Raw genomic sequence first — 18,181 nt, forward strand, 5'->3', positions numbered from 1 at the left:
GTAATATTTTCAGACATTATTGCAAAAACGCCAAAATTTCACAAATTTTAATTACCTGAAAATTCAAAAAATCACACCGAAATTTCAAATTTTCGCACTGCGTATATGTGCAAAATTTGGTTGTTATAGATCAAACGATTTGCCCTGTAACCATTAACCATTAAAGATTAACCATTGGAAGGAGTAATAGGATTTAATTGAACAAAATTAAAACTCAATGCCTGAAAATTTGCCATTGTAGAATATCCCCTTTCCGAAAACTAAGAGAACTGCTCCACTTCGGGCTCCTTCATGGTTTTTTTTTCTATCATTTTTCCTGACAGGTTTTCCAATATCCTTCTATTGATAGTGTTTGAAACAGTCATAACAATAGTTTTTGATGCAAATTTAATTGAATTTTTTATTTCCTAACATTTGAAGTCCGCTTGGAAGAATTTACTTGATAAAATCATCTATCATAAATCCCATTATGGGTTTGAAGAGGTTTATGCATTCCAGCTTATTTTTATCAAATAATCTACAAGCAAGTTCATTACATTTTCAGAGAATAAATGTAGATTATTCAAAGAATAATAGTTGATTCGAAAAGATATGTAGATATTTATAGAACAATTAAAGGTCCATGCTACACATTCACCATTAATATAACACTATAGGCGCATACCCGGCAGCTGAACATAAATGCTAAATAGAGAATCAGTCAATAAATATTAATTTTGGATTTTAAGAGAAGTCGGTGCATAACTAAGAAGGCATTCGATGTATGACATGGCCAGAGCCCAAGACGAAGGATGAGCTCTAATGTTAGCTAACTATTTAATATATAAACACCGCGTTCCCCAATGATATACACTGTTTTGTTTCACATTGAAAACACATTTACATTATAAGGATGATTATTGTTAGATGTGTACTTTGGAAACGAAATCGAAATAATTAGGGATGTACCAGCTGCTTTCGATGACCAGCTGGTCTGTCCATCATACATTTAGTATTCTTTCATTATGTCAATTAATTATAAAGTATTTGCAATAAATTTAATTTTTGCGAAATTAATGCATGAATTGTAAGAAAAGAACAAGTTATATATAGATGTAAATTATTATTAAAAAAACCGTTTTTTAGCTTTTAATGAGAATTACTGTTTAAGTAAACTATAATATATAAATAATTAACATAACCTTCGAAAAGAATTATCTTGCTTTTGATGGAAGACTAATTTAATGATTGACCTAAGAATTGAATATATTAAAATTAGTAGGAAGTTAATTTTTAAAATTGCTTTTTATTAAATCGTAAAAAAAGCCATAAAAAACTGGTAAAATAAAAACATCAACTGTATTTTATTAGGGAAAAAAAAGATGATACTCCAGTTATACCTAATTTTTTATTTTATGTTCACCTAAAATAAATGAAATGAAATAAATAAAAAATAAATAATAGAAATGAAAATAATTAGGTAGATTTGAATCGTCATCCAAAATATTATTGGAAGCCGAGGTTGTAGTTTTTAATTGTTTAGTTTTATATTTTCTTTAAAATTAAAATGACAATAATATGCACATAAAATTGTATTTAATATCACTGCAATGTGCTCATATAGAAGTACAGTTTACTAAACCAATGAAAAATATGTTTAAAAGTATTTTGAAAAATACTAAGATAAAAGAAGAAAAATATTGAATGGAATTAAAAAAGAGATAACTGAAAACTAATTTTTTAAAATTTAAAATGCTTTTGGTCAGTGATATATTTCGAAGTTATTAAAGAAAATGCTGGAATTTTGTTAATTTTTTTATAAAAATCTTAATTTAATTTTTGAAACAATATTTCTTAATATTGCTATCCAAAGAATAGCTAAATTTGTAAGCACTGCCTCGAAAGACGCAATTTATTGATAGCATGCCAGCCTATAAATTTTATTATATTAAAAGTATGAATAATTTTATCTCATATTTTTTAACAAAGGAAAATCTTTCAGCTTTGATTGAACAATGAAAATGATTTGTTTTTCATTTACGATATTGTTGTAAATCAATATTTAAAAATTTGTTAAAATAAACACAATAATACAATAATTTTTGTTATTGTATTTTTACTTTGTTGTGGTTAATTTCTTCTAATTTGTTGTTTTATATTTCCTTTCTGTTAAAATGGTATATCTCTTGAGCTTAATTTCAGGGGATTTTCGGGTCACGAGGAATCATTATTAGACAATGTCTGTATTTCCTCACAGAAAAAATCCCTTTCTTTGAATCCCTGCCTGAGGGTGACCCTTGAAAAAGCCTTCAGGCCGGATTCTTTTTTTATATTTTTTATAATTTTTTTAGTTTAATTTTTATTTGAATTTTTGTTTTTCTTATTAACTTGATTCTAATACTTTTGTATATATATATATATATATATATATATATATATATATATATATATATATATATATATATATATATATATATATATATATATATATATATATATATATATATATTACATGGAGCGTCCTTGCAGCCAAATGTTATTTCGAATCGCAATAACATAAAAGCATTTATTTATTCAAATTTTGCATGAAAATATTTCTATTATTTTCGACTGTCGGAGACGTTTTCTTTGAAATGAAAAATAATTATACAATAATAAAATAAATTAAAAAATAATGAATAAATACATTCATATTTTTAATAAGTTATTTAATAAATAATAATTTATAGCGGAATGACTTAAAAAAATTCTTAATAAATAAATACATTTTAAGAATAATAAAGAATTTATTTACACTAAATTCAATTTAAAATAAAAAAATTATCAGATGAATTTCTGAAAAATTGTAAAAGAAACTAGTAAAGCTTCAGAAAGAAACGAAACAGTTTGCTGTTTCAAAGTTTTGGCGGAATAAAATAAAAAACAAAATCGCGTAATAGGAAATGAAAAAGATTGGCATAATTCGCCACAAATATGGTTATTTGCCAAATCTTATAACCCCTATTATTGCTAATCCTGGAATGGGGATAGTTTTTGTTAGCGCCTATAGATGGCTGTAGACCGCTGGCGCCGTCTACAGGCACTAATTGGAACCTAGCTTCATCCTCCAATACGTTCTCCGGTTGATGCTACCCTCTTATTGTCTGTGTTGTGTGTGTACATATAACATAGAGCTGAAATATAACGACTTTGTTTGGATATGAAAATAATTTTAATGTCATCAGAATGTCGGTAGGTTTGATTTTGCGTACTCTCAATTATTCCTTGTAAATGTATAGTATCAGATAAAAGAGATGTTTTAGATATCTATCAATATTTGTTTGAAATCAAATGATGACAGTGTATTTGTTTATGTATATAAGGTTAATCTTAAATGGTTTTCTGATATAATTTAAATATTAGGTACAAGAACCGAAATTTATTTAAAGATATTACTTAACGAAGAATTTCAGAATTTTACCTCCAATTTGATTAATTTTCATTTAGCATGACATACATACTTCCTTTTTGCGATTTTGTTTTTCATTTTAATCGCCAAAACTTTAAATCTAACTGTTTTGTTTCTTTTACTTTTTCTGAAACTCTATTCGTTACTTTTTTTACTTACTTCTTTTGTACTCTTTCAAAAATTCGTCTGATAATTTGTTTTGGTAAAGGTTTTACAATTGGGTGCCCCTTGATTTTTTGGCGATTTTTTCGTTGCCAAGATCGGCGCCAATGGTAAAAATTTTCGGTCTGTAACCCAACAGTAACATTAGTGAAAACAAAACATTATGCAAACCACAAGTAGTGCTTCATCGCTGAAATTTGTCGCCAGTCGGAGGGACACCCAAATCTAAACTAAAAACTTTTTATTTGAAATTAAATTTGGTGGAAATTATTTTATTATTATTCAAATGTATTTATGCAGAATTTTGGTTGAATTGTACTTTAGTGTGCCCCCAAGTTTGTTGCCATTATGGTAACCCAACTAAGCAATCTTATAGCAACTGGAATGCTGTTTTGTTTATTACTTTTTACAGTGGTTGAGTTGTACATGAATTACAACTATTTTAATAATAATGTTAAATTAAAAAAATAAAAATATATCAATTAAAATTTTGATTTAGTTCTATATTACAATTAAGTTTTTCTATTGCTAATAAAACACTGTAATGTTATTTTTAATTGAATGCAAACAGAAAATATTTATTCTTTTGTAATTTTTAACTATCGGTATGCGTTTTTGAAAATCGCGTGAATTATTAATTGAAAAATCTTTTGCAATGGAATTTCTTGCACTTTTCGTAAATCTCTTTCTGATCTGACGGTTTCCTTGATAATTCATTATTTCGCTAATTGTTCAAGAACGGATGTCTGGTGAATGGGATGGCAGGAAGGATTTTGAACTTGCAAAATGGATAAAGGATGAGTGGAATATATTTCTTTTACGAGTAGATGAAGTTGGGAAAAGGATGCTTGTTTGAAATTTTGTATGGAGAATGGTTTGATTGCTTCTTTCTTTTCTTTTGATTATGTACTGTTCCTGTTATCCACACAGTCCTTATGTTCAATGAGCTAGCGAAGCTACGAGGATCCCGCTCTTGCTGCTGCCGAAGGCATTGCATGCTCTAAATTTTACTCTACACAACAGACCAGTACAGCTGGTTTGAAAAACTTCTTAGATAAGACAGGCAGTAATAGTGATCCCAAAGGTTTAAAAAAAAATGTTAAAAAATCCCAAATAGTAATTCCAAAGGTTAAAAAATCTCAGATAAAACAATACTTATCAGTAAAGATCATAATTTTAATGCAGAAAGTAGTAACCATAACTGTTTTGCAGAAGTGTTTGTTTATTGAACGAAACACAATCTAGAGATCAACTCTTTGTATGTCAACCTTTTTGAGTCCAATCATAGGCTTTCTTTCTTTGTCTATGTGGTTTGTTGTTTCCTGGATTGTGATTGGTTAGAGAACTACGTGTTTATTTAAATTATAGATGGAAAATAAAGAGGGGAATTTATATTATTAAATTACTGTTTACCTATATAAGTTTGAGATGAGACATGAAAATGTTTCTTCCCTCATACTTTCAAACCTTTAATGCTGCAACAGGTATTTTTAAAAATTATTTTCATATTGTCTATAACAATTTTAGAAATCTTTTAGTGAATATAAACAACAGTGAGTTCAGAATAAGTTATGAATGCTACTATGTTCTTAGCTTTCAAAAAGGTTTTAAGAAAACAATTACAATTATTTATTAAGTAATAATTAATACTGTGTAGTAATTAAAAAAATTTCCCATTAAATGTGTGCCTGTTTTAAAAAGTTATTTAATTTATGGATTTTTTTTATGAATAATTCACTCTAATTATCTAAACTTCCTTTTGACCAACACTCATGCTTTTATGTGTTTTTTATTTTATTTCAATTAATGTTCATCTAATTTTAGTGTTGAATTTAGATATTCATTAATAATAGTTAAATTTACAATCAATAAATTATTTTGATTAATGCTAACAAAAAGAAATTTTGAATGTTTGTTTTTAATAATTTTTAAAGGATTTTTAATTTTAAAATTATTAAAACAGGAAAAAAAAAATTCAGTGAACAGAAAGTGAAAATAATTTCTGTAACTTCTAAATATTCAAAATTCTTATCAAATAAATATTGGCCAGTAGAAAATAGAAATAGTAGTTCCTGCTTCATGCCAATCATTAAAAGAATTAACTAAAATTAACATAAACATCCTGCACTTCTTAACGGATTTATTACTCTTCAATTTTGATTCATAATGAAGTTAGTGTGTGCATTATAGGACATAATTATTATTAAACTAAATTTTTTTTTTAAAAAGGATTTTTTTTTTTTTTCATAAAATTTAGTTGACAGTGCAATCATATATTGAGGGTTTATTTTTTCCCTCAGTATTTTGAAAATTTTCTTAACAATGATTTTCTGATAGAAGAAATTATTTCTGAATATTATATTTATTTTTAATATTTTTATATAATAATATTTTATTATTATGAAAGTTACTGAAATATGTCAGTTGTATTAAAAATAATGCTTTTATAAGTTATCTTGCTAAATAATCTTTTGAACAATTAGCAAAAAAGAAATTACATACTATCCATAAAAGAAAACTATCCATAACTCTTTAGAATATATTGTAACCACTGCATGCTATTGAATATAACATTCTGCTTCGTAAATAATACATATGTTCATTAAACAACTTTTCCATTGTGCATTCAAATTTACTAGATAAATACACATAATGTTAAAAAAAAGTATTGCATTTAAAATTTTCTGTAAAAGATTAAAAAAAGTTTTTTTCTTTATATTGGAAAATACTAGAAATGTTTTTTGCTTGTATACAAAATCATTTGTGGTGTTGATCATGAAAATTTTATTCTGCCATGCATAAATATATTCTAAACTATCTAGTATCTAAAAAAGGGTAAGACCAAAATTTGTGTGGTTTCTCTGCATAGAAAATGACTTGAAAAGATTAATGTGACAAATTGGAAAACATTAGCCAAGAACAGGATATTATTGAATTGAATTCTGAGGAAGACCATGGCTGTTGTGGCAGTGAAGAAGATAGATGTACTGTGTCTTAATTATTGAAGCAAATTCTGAACTTTTGAAATGATATTGAATTTATGAACTAATTTCTAATATTTTTTATATAGTTCACTAATAGTGGTGGGTATTAAATGTATTTTTATGAGGCGCAAGTTAAAATATTATCCCTTCTGTTTATTATCCTTATGGTGTTCCAAAATATTCTGGTATTTATTTTATGACAAGAGATTGAATGTAAATTGAAATATTGTATTTGGTGTTTCTTTTAAAATAAATAAATATCTTCTGGGAATAATCCATATAAAATTATTAATGAGGATTACAAGCCTTCTTTTGTTACTTCATACAATGTCTTAAGTTATAAGTGTATATTTGAGCTGAATAAACCTGCCTTGAATAGCCAGTGTCATCATACTGTTCAATTTTCTTTTGGATTTATGATATTCATTCAGTTACTCATTACTAATTATATTGGGATTGTTAGAAGTCTAATAAATCTGGAAAATGATATGCTCATCTAATACTTAATGTGTGTATCCTTTTGATTGCATCTTCTCGAGTTTTATACTACTATACATGAATGATTCTTAATGTCATTTGTTTAATAGCTGTTGATGTAACCCTTGATATTTCTTATTATAATTTTATTCTTTTGATGTTGATGCATCTAATTGCATCATAAAATATTTATAGAAACATTTTATAACATGTCTTAGTTACATTTAGAGAGGAATTTTAAAGATCCAGAACTTTTTGAAGGTAGTGGAATTCTACTTTCGTTTTCTAATATTGCATTTAGATACTCATTCAGTTACTCAGTACTAATTATTGGGATTCATATTATATTATTTAGTCTTATTAATCTGAAAAACCATATGCACATCTAATACAGGAATAACTGCTTTTGATTGTATCACCCAGTTTTCTACTACTGTTCATTAAAGATTCTTAATGCCCTTTATTTAATAGTTGCTGAGGTGATTCTTGACATTTATAATTATAATTTTACAATTTGATTGAGTTAATTACAATATAAATTGTTTCTATTTCAGTAGATGCATTTGGATTCATCTTGAGGAAATTCTTTCATATTTTGGATATTGAACAACGGTAAGTAATAAATTAAATTTTGCCTCTAATATCTAAGATTGATGCTTATATTATTAAATACGCTCTTTCATCATGTTCTTTTAAAGTTCACATGCTGTATATAAATTCTTACTTGGAGAATAAATTTTGGAATGCTATGTAAATCGTTTTATCATTTTGTGTATATTTGCATTATGTGTAGAGAGGAAAAAATTAAAATAGAGATCAGATTTCAATTTGTTGAGGAAATTTCATTTCTTAATTTCTTGACATATGCACATATTGACATAATCATGAAAGTATAAATCCCCCCCCCCCATGTTGATAAGCCAAAGATGTGACTGTTGCAGTTTTCTTTTCTTCAGCTGTGTAATTAATGAGTTAAAATATTCATCTGAAAAAAAGATATTACAACGGATATTTCTGCCTTGATATTTTTTTATTTTATTTATGATATAATTTTTTTCTAAAATTGTTAAAATTTTGAAGTTAAAGTTTTGCGACTTTAAAGAAATACTTAAAAATACCTAGATTCATAGGTAAATTTTGATAACATATAATAAATTAAAAAAAGAAGATACACACTCTGATATTTATCATAAAAATAAATTATCAAGTAAGAAGTTCTTATTTGCATAATCATTCAAACACTTTTTAGTGCAATAATCTTATGACAGCTTTGTAATAATATAAAGAAGACATTTGCATTTGAGTGAAAATTGAAATTTTACCCAGTCGTAACAATAAAGAAAATACATTTTTGATTTTGCATTATATATTTATAATGAAATGTTCTTCATTCAAAACATAGGAGTAAAAGTCGTTTTTTTTAATGTAAGAAGGCAAATATTGTTCAATTCTGTTTCCACCCTGGTGCCACAAAATGACCGTCGCTGTTACGATATCTATATGATGGCATTCAGAATGTTGGACAGCAGCATGGAGATATAGTATAATATTTTGTGCTGATAGAGCCACAATTGCCACTTTTCGACGATTCTACCTCACTAAGTGGTGAGATAAGGAATGATGAGTGAATGTACGAAATTCTTCTTTGTTCTTGATTTCTGCTCCATTAGATCTCAACCTTCCACCCCATCCATCCTTGAATTAGCCTCAGTTCAGTGTCCCCCTCCCCCACATGTATATGCAAGTGTCATGCTGTTTCTGACTGTGTTATTTTATTTTAACTCACAATTGTGTATTAATTGCTTATGTGATTAGTTCAAGCATGGCTGTCATGAAATATCTCCACATGGCTACGGTTCAAGTGATAAAAAAGCTTTCAGAAGTGGCACAAAGAATATTTTATATAATATCATTAAATGTGACCGATATTATCTACCATTGTCAATGTCAAAAATTTTTAAATAAAAAAGAGAAGTGTTCTAAAGAAAATATTAGTGTTATTTAGTAAAAATGGGGAATTATCAAATTTTAAGAATAAAAATCTTCCATTTATTCATCAGGATTTAATGTTTAGGTCTTTTACAGTAAATAAAAATTGTTCTAAAGTATTTTATTGTGAATTAGAATCTTTTCCCCACAATATTTCGAACTATCCGCAATTTTTCGCTTTCTAGTTCCATGAATAATCGAAATTCCCTTTATTGTTAAATGTAAACATTTCATCTTTCCTTTCACACCTATTTTGACTAACGCTTCCTGGCACATGCACAATATCACGGAGAGTTTTCAAATCGTTGAATGAACAAGATTCGTATAAAAAGAAATAATATTCTACAAACCAATGAATGCTTTCCTATCGATTTGAGTTTTATAAATTGATAAGCATTGATTCGAACTGGAATGAATATTTAAAATTTGCTGTTTTTCTGTTGAAAATGTGCGTAATATTAGGATATGATAAAAGAAGATCGTATTCTACTGTAGATAGCTTCCTATGTCTTGTGGTCTAAAACTTTTCGGCTGCTTGAAATTTTTTTCGAAATATTAATTAGTTTTAAACCATTTTGTTTATTGAACCAGTGGCAAAGCCTGAATTATCATATAGCATTGACCAATGAAAAAACACTTCACCGTCCTTTGTTTACTAGTGTCTGCCATTATTTTTGTCCGGTGTTTAGCATTCTTTGCTTCTCTGCATCAGTCAAGCTGTCTTTCAAATAATAACATGTCAATCGAATTTTCACCAGTCTTAAAAAAATATTTGTAGAATGAACTGAAAGGCTACCGTAATATTGGAAAGTATTTGTTCTGTTTAAATTATAGTTTATTATTTTGAATTTGAATGTAAATAGTGTGGGATATGGCGAGAAACGCTGTTATTCCCAAGTAATAATTTATTTTGAGATAGACTTGTTTTGAATATCAGGGGATTCATAATTGTAAGCATAAAACGAACACAGGTGAGGATAGATGGGTGTTATTTATATTTCAATTGTATCTAAATGTATTTGGAATATGTAAATAGTTAATACACCTTTAATTCTAGAAAAGTTAATTATCATTTTTAGGAATTATTTTATGCTTCATATGCATTGTAATGCATGAAGTTAGATCAACAAGAACCAGCTTTTTATTTTAGGAACTGTTTGGGGCTTATCGAAAAGACGAATGAATACATAAAAAAAAAAAAAATAAGATCTCTTTAAATAAAGAGTTTGTATTTGGATTGTTGACTTTCATATAACATCAATAAATATTTTGAAAAAAAAACAACCCAGTTTTTTTAGAGCGATTTATTATTAACCGGAAAAGTTGATTTAAATAGAATAAGTATTATTTAACATATTGTCCAAATGGTTGTTTTGTATAGCTGATTAACCATAAAGTCAGTGGTATTTAATGTTTGAAAAGTTTGTTTATACTTGATTTTTACTGTTTATTTATTTTCTATATTTGATTTTTTTTTATTTCGATATTTGATAAATATTGTTCATTTGTTTCAGTGAAAGATGGGCGATTCTATACAAGAGTTCAGAGCTGCATTCAAACCTCTTTTTGAGGAGTTGAAGCAGGCAACAGAGACTAAGCCTATTAGTATGTTTGATTTCGTATTTTCCCATTAATATTGATGTATTTGTTAACATTTTTATATGTATGTAATTTTCAGAAATATTATCATTATATGAGAGGATTGGAGTTTAGTACATGAAATAATTTGTGTAAAAAATGTCCAACACCGAAAATTTTATTATATATATTGTTGTTTGATTTTTCTTCTGTGTTTCTTTTTTCTTCCTTAGGATTTTACTTACTTTACTTATTTGTTTTACCTCGGTTGGAAGCAGGCATAATGATGCATTGCACTGTTTTTCTTTGACTAGTAACATGAATTTTCAAATACTCTAGTCATATTTCTAGGTAAACAAAGTATCGTTGCAGTGAGAATACTCATATTTTTAATGTTTATTTATGGTGCTAGTTTATTTGATGGTCCTTGTGATAAATCACCAAAAAATGGAAACCATCACCAACAATCTTAGTGAAATCTTGGCATCTTATGTGTAACAGAGATTAATAATCTTGATTCAATTTGAAAATTGTCTTGTAAATCCAGGAGCCAATAAGATAAACAAGTATTTTACTTTCTTACTACCCCTTTTCTTCTTCAGTGTTTTGATTATATATTAACAAACTATTCTTCTTTTGGCCAGTATATTTATTTTCAATTTGCATCATTAAAACCTACATACTGATTTTGTAAATTGTGCATGTATGATATATGGGGGGGGGGGATTCTTACTCTTCCATTAATAAAGTAGCATCTGTTTTCAAAAATTAACGTTCTCCAAATGAAATGTAATCTAAATGAGAATATCAAAGATACATTATAAAAAAATTATGAAGTATAAACTTTTGCAATAATGATTGATTTTTTTATTGATTGCTATATATTTCTTTATGAGGCAATAATTTTTTTCTGCTAATCTCAAAAAAAAAAAAAAAAAAAAAAAAATGCAGGATAGGAACAATAGCTGGGTGAAGTGATGAATTGCAAAATATACCCACTTTTTATATCTATAGTATATATCTCTGAAGGATTTTTTTTTTATGAGATAAAGTATTCTTTTTGTGAACATTTGTTGACATAATTTTGAAATTGTTTCTTATTTCTGGTTTGTTTCAATCAGAAAGAGTATTTATAGCAGGAGTAACAGCCAATTCTATTGTCATCACCTATTGTTTGAAATTTACTGTATAAGAATTTTCCATTTCCTGTTTCAAATAAAAAGATAAAATAAAACAGAAAATAAGATTAGTACCGATACAACAAATCATATACAAAGCAGCAAATGAATTGGAAAATATATATTAGCTTCATGTAATATTATCGGAATTGAAACTACTGTTGTTGTCTTATTTTATAGCAACTTAATTGGAAAATATTACACCCATTTAGACTTGGCAATATTTTCACCTTTATAATAACGCAATTGAAAGTCGCATAATTAAAAAAAAAAAAAAATGTGTATTAATAAAAAAAAGTTTGGCTTATCTATAAGTTTTGGAATTTGGGGTAAATTTTTGAAAGAAAAATTACATTCTTGGCTTACATATAGATCAATTTACATTCAGAAATATACCTTTATATATTTTGGTTGTTGCTCTTGCAAACAGAACAAAGAATGAGAAGTCTGGTGTTTTTAGAACTTCGTTTATTTAATGTTTCTTTTTGAAAGCTCTTAACCCAAAGTATATTGGAATATGCATAAATTTTTATTTCAGTAACAAACTAAATGACCCTTTTACTCCAGAAATTAATTGATTATATTTATTTGTTTAGAGCATGCATAGTTTCTGTCCTATAACACAATATTTTTGATTCTAATAATTTCTACTGTCTTTTTTCTGATTTTTTATTTAAATCAGAAAGTATATTTTTAAACACCATAGTATATAAGATTTCATCTTTAAAAAATTGACTTAAAATATCAGAAATCTCGGATAAATGTACTATATATATATATATATATGTGTGTGTGTGTGTGTGTGTGTGTGTGTCGATCTTGTATTTTAAACATACCTGACTTGCAATTGATAATGATTGAATTAATTCCAGATATCAGTCTGCTCTTGCAAAAGATGAATGATTTGCGCCAAAAACATATATTTGTAGTAAGTATATGTCTTTATAACTAAATAAATCTTTATAAATATGATGTTAATTAAAATCTTTCATCCAGAATTTTAAATTAGTGTTTCAGTGGCCTCTTTTCTACATTTATAAAAGCTTTGTTAAATATAATTCTACTTCAAATGTAAAATTTTAAATTTTAATAATTTATTATAATAATAAATTATAAGATCTTGGCATTGTTTGTAGTTTGAATCATTTCTTAACTTATTATGTACTTAGTGATCTATTAATTCATAGAAAGGTAATTAAAATGTTTTTTTAGTTACGATTTGCTAATTTTATTTATTGCACTGAACATTGATCCATAGGGTTCCATAATACATCAGACTTCATATGCATATCAACTTGTTCTTGATATCAACCAAAATTTTAGAATTCTTATCACTTCAAATAAAATAATAAAATTTTTACAAAATATAACGGTTGTGCTATAATTTTCTTTGTTAAGCAAATGCTGTGATATTCTTGCAGTTACTTTTAAATACAAAGTTAAATACTTCCACACATCAAAAATCTCAGAAATGACTCTGGATATTGAATAAAATTTCCATGTACTAACTAAAGGTTTCAAACAAATAAGTTATTTATATTTATTATAGTCCATAGTCTTCAATCAAGATTAGAAATATCAAATATGGAAATTATTTCATTAATCTAACATATAAAAAAGATTTTTTTGTGCATATTTTATGCACTGCTGTATCGTTCATCTGATTACAGTAAAACTTTGCTGATATATACACGAAAGTTATAGGCATAGTAGAAATTATTAGCATTTATTTTGAACACAATAAAATTTACAAACAAATAATTTCTATTATTCAACATTTTTTTAAAATTGACAAAAAACAAACAGTAAAGAGCACATGTTGATAGTTAATCACACATATATCAAACAAAATAAATTATTGATGTTAGTCAATGGCAGTGAAATAAAATCGAAAATATTTAGTGCAAGCGCTAATTTTCTCTCTCTTTTCGTTGATGAATAGTCATCTAAGCAAGTATTGTTATTCAACAGCACAATATTTTGGCTGTATCGAACTACACATATTATTCAGAGTTTATCTCACACATACAAAATAGAATTATTGTTATCAATCAAGGTATGCTTTATAAATAGTTATATCAAATAAAGTTATATCCAGTTAAGTTTTCAAATGCAAACAGCAGTTTTTCTGTTTATTTAATGAATCGACAAACGATATTTTGGTTATACAAGAGTATATCATCTTTACAGCTTCGTCAAAAAATATGCCTCTCAAACGTTCGTCTCTTAGTTTATCTACCAGCGCAGTACATAGAAATAAGCGAATTCAGTTTCTCTAATAAACGAGAAATGACAAGCAAGCAATGAAACAGTTCGTTTATGAATTACAAATTCACTTGCTTGAGAATCTCAAGATCAACATGTGGCAAGAATTGAAAGGCAACATTTTTGTGCTAAACGATCACACGCATCAGAATCAGAAGACCGACATGGAGCAAGAATTGAAGCAACTATTCTTAATGGACGGTCAAATGGAGAAGATATGCTCATTCACACTTCTCATTATTCCCACCAACTTGCCTTTTAATTTAAAACGACTGCAATCTCCATTTGACTTGCATTCTCGATGATCATCAGCGAGGTTCAGAGTCAATCATTTCAAGTATGCGGATTGAACCTTAGAAAATCCATGTCTCTCACATGGCCAGTTGTATGTTGGATTTGTTATACATCTGACTTCATTATAATATATAGAAATATTGACATAAAAACTTAATTGAAAAATATCATTTTTTATTTACATTTGTTCTATAATTCTTTTGGTTGAGATAATGTGTTTTTATAGAACATGTATGCTGCTACATTGAAGGAACAAAATAATGGCAAAGATAAGAAAGAGTATGTGAATAAGATTATGCGAATTATCACAAACATCTTGTTTAAAACAGATCCCTGTTTTAGAGAAGAAGACCCTGAACAGGTATATAAAAATATTTTTTTTTCTTTACAATTCTTATTTCATATAGTTTAAGTTTGTTAAAAGGTGTTAATCTAATTAAAGTAGAGTTTGAGAAGTTCTCGTTGGCAAAATTGTGTATGTTTTTATTTCACTCTTAAAATACAGCCTTTGCATTAATTACTCATAATACAATCATTTTAATGTGATATGAGTATACTTGAATTGAAAGATAGAAGGAATTCTTATGAACAAGCAATAATTGATTAGTAGACAAATGAGACAACTGGCTTCATATTGTGCCTAGAATTTATGAGCATCTGTAAAAATAAAGCAATTAATCTTCAAATTTTAAATTATGAGACCTCAATTAAAAATAAGCTTGACTAAAACTCATTATTATTTATTATAGGTTAATGTGAGAAGCGTTTGGCTGATTTGAAAGAAAAGAAAATTTGTAATATCAGTAATATATTAGTAAAAAGTTATTTGGATTCTTATAAAACTGAAATTTCTAATTTTTTATCTTAAATGCTGAGTTTCTAAATTGCGAAATGTAGGCTCATTATCTTAAATTTTTTAGAATCAATCACTTTTTAATTGTATGGGTGATAATATAACAGTTACATGGAATATTTTTGAATGTTATTAGTTTAGATTTTAACCAGATATTTCATTTTATTTATTCTTATTTAAATAAAAATGTCTTTTTTTTTTTGTCTACATTTGTTTCAAGATGGCATTAATAATTATTTTAAATATTATTTATTTTGTAATATATAGATAGCTTACTAAAATTCTTTATATTTCATGAATTGTTCTTATTCTGCTTACTGCCTTTTATCTTCATTAACATGTGTACATCTCATTCTAAATGAAACACAGTTAAAGTGAAAAACCATTGTTTACATTAAAGTACCTCACCAATTGTACTGAAATTTCAGTAGTTAACAAATATATATAAAACACAAACTATTTTGACTAAAATCCCTACTTGATTCAAATGCAAGTTAAATAAAAATTTTATTTATTATTTTATTTTTAAATATCCAGATATCAGAAAGGGGAGCAACTTTAATGGAGCATTCTTGAACATTAGATTTTAATCAGATATTTAAATTATTGTATATTAGCCGCCTTTGGCGACCAGCCGGTTCGCCAATCTTAATGCTCTTTAAAATTTTAATAATTATATATTTTATGTAATTTCTGCTTTAATAGCTTCTTCATTAAAATATTTTAAAACTTCAAATTTCAGTTCACTCATAATATTATAAAGGCCTTCAGTCATAACGTTATCTGTATCTCTCTAATTTTCTGTTAGCTCCGGTAGAATTTATACTTTAAATTAAAGTGGAAATGATTAATCTGTAATTAATATAATAATATTTTTTACTGAAACAAAGCATTTTTTTTTTGTAATATGATTACTGAAAACAGAGTCACTGAGCATTTAAACCTTATGGGTACTAAAGAATATCTTTCTTAATTTATGTAATATCTCAAGAATTTGTCAACAAAATTTTTTCAGATTCATCATGAGCAGGTCTATTAATTAACAATATTTAATTTTAAATGTATCAGACACTAAGAAAATAAACAGAATCGTTTAAAATAATCGCTCGAAAACAGGTAAAAAAAATTACTTAAAAACCGATGAACTTAAACTAACATAAATACAATTTAATTACAAAAGCATACAACTAAACTAAAAATAATTCCGCTTCCGTTGAAAATAGATGTAAACAATCAGAACACAATGCGCATGCGTGAAACGCCAGTTACGGTAACGCAAATGCATGAATTTTTCTATTCCAATTGGGGTAACGCTATGCAGATTAGAAATTTTTAATTTCCTTTATTCTGTTTTATTTTAATTCAAAAGTACTTTAGAATGAATCTGAAAGATCGATTAATTAATAATGTTTAATTTTAAATGCATCAAATATTAAGAAATTAAACAGAATCGTTTGAAATAATCGGCCGAAAAATGTTAACCCTAGCCTCATTAGTGTTGGAAAAAAAAAAAAAACTGAAGCCTTACTCATTTGGCGGTGGGGAAAATGAAGATTTTTTTGGCGGGAAAGTTAATTTTTAATTAATAATTAAAATTCTAATTAAAAATTTTTAAAAAGGGACCTCAGGTGCACATTCCAGACCTCCAATGTATACATGTACCAAATTTGGTAGCTGTAGGTCAAATGGTCTGGCCTGTATAGCTCCAACACACACACACACACATTGAGCTTTATATAAGTATAGATTTTATGAAATCACGGGGCATGTAGTATGAATTTTGATTTAAAAAAATAGTTTTTGTAATCAGATTCTTGAAAAGGAGGGCCTAGTGTGTATATGAGAAAAAGATAATTTGTCAAAATTACTCCTGTAAAATGCAAAGTCATTTTCTTTTCCCTTCATTTTTTAAAAATCTTTTTTTAAAATTGTATTATTTAATTTATCAATAATTTCACAGAAATTTAATTTAGAAAATAGAATGATCATTAGTTTTAATGTGGAATGTTATTAATAATTATATTAAAAATGAAAAAAAAAATGTATATTTATAGCACTTGCGTAAAATGGCATTGGAACACATATTTTTTATTGGAGCTCATGAAGTGGCAGTTTTAGGGCAATTTCTTGTCCGAGACTTATATACTATCATAATAAATATTTTTGAAGTAAGTCTTTATTTTATAGTATTTAATTCATTTTTATCAATTTATATTTGTTTGCATGTAGAAAGATTATTTTTATTATATTTATGAAGAAAAGATTCTAAATGAAAGATAACTATGAACAAAGAGAGAAAAAAAGTTAATAATTATTCATATTTAGATTTGAACCCTCCTAGCGACAGAAAAGTGTTTTCCTCCAAATCAAATCCTCTTTCAGACCTAAAAAAATGCCTTATTTTGTAATCTTTGGTTGTTTTGTAAAAGGTTTCAACCAGTTTTTTACTTCTTTGAATTTTGCCCTTGAAAACAACTGACATCTTTTTTCACTTTTAACACCCCCTTTTTTAATGATTTTTGACAGTGATGGATTGCAGTTTTAAACTTAATAGAAGGGCTAGCAGGTAGTAGAAAAGAACCCATTAGTGCTGATCAATGAATTCTTTTTCATAAAAGTAATTAAGGCAATAAAAGATTTATGTTGCTTTCATAAAATTATGGAAGAAAATCATTCTTAAATTATTATTATAGCATGCAAAATTTTATAAGTAATTCACTTCATAATCAAAGCAAAATGTTTCTGAAAATCTTATACTATGATGAGATGCAATTCTTAAAATATAGCGATTGCCATGAAAAGAATTGCAACAAGGAAAAATAAAGTTATTTTTTACCACTTTTATGTATAAAAATTCATCTATAACATAAATATTTATGTAGAAATCTCATTGAGAAAATAAAAATTTCATCTACTAAGCATTCATTAAATTTATATTTTGCCATAAGAATGTCAATTTTGATGTAATTTTTTT

General features: G+C 26.7%; 1 protein-coding gene across 1 annotated transcript in view; it reads left to right on the forward strand.

The window, feature by feature from the left end:
* The first annotated feature begins 3,095 nt into the window (after window positions 1–3,095).
* LOC129958804 (uncharacterized) overlaps window positions 3,096–18,181 on the forward strand; it is a 269,909-nt gene continuing 254,823 nt past the window's right edge. The window contains exons 1-6 of the mRNA XM_056071493.1: window positions 3,096–3,210; window positions 7,605–7,662; window positions 10,554–10,644; window positions 12,668–12,723; window positions 14,581–14,715; window positions 17,262–17,375. Coding sequence (XP_055927468.1) covers window positions 10,560–10,644; window positions 12,668–12,723; window positions 14,581–14,715; window positions 17,262–17,375 — 390 coding nt within the window. The 5' untranslated portion in view covers window positions 3,096–3,210; window positions 7,605–7,662; window positions 10,554–10,559. The remainder of the gene's footprint in view (window positions 3,211–7,604; window positions 7,663–10,553; window positions 10,645–12,667; window positions 12,724–14,580; window positions 14,716–17,261; window positions 17,376–18,181) is intronic.

Source organism: Argiope bruennichi, chromosome X1 (assembly GCF_947563725.1).
Source record: "Argiope bruennichi chromosome X1, qqArgBrue1.1, whole genome shotgun sequence".
NCBI classification, from domain to species: Eukaryota; Metazoa; Arthropoda; class Arachnida; order Araneae; family Araneidae; genus Argiope; species Argiope bruennichi.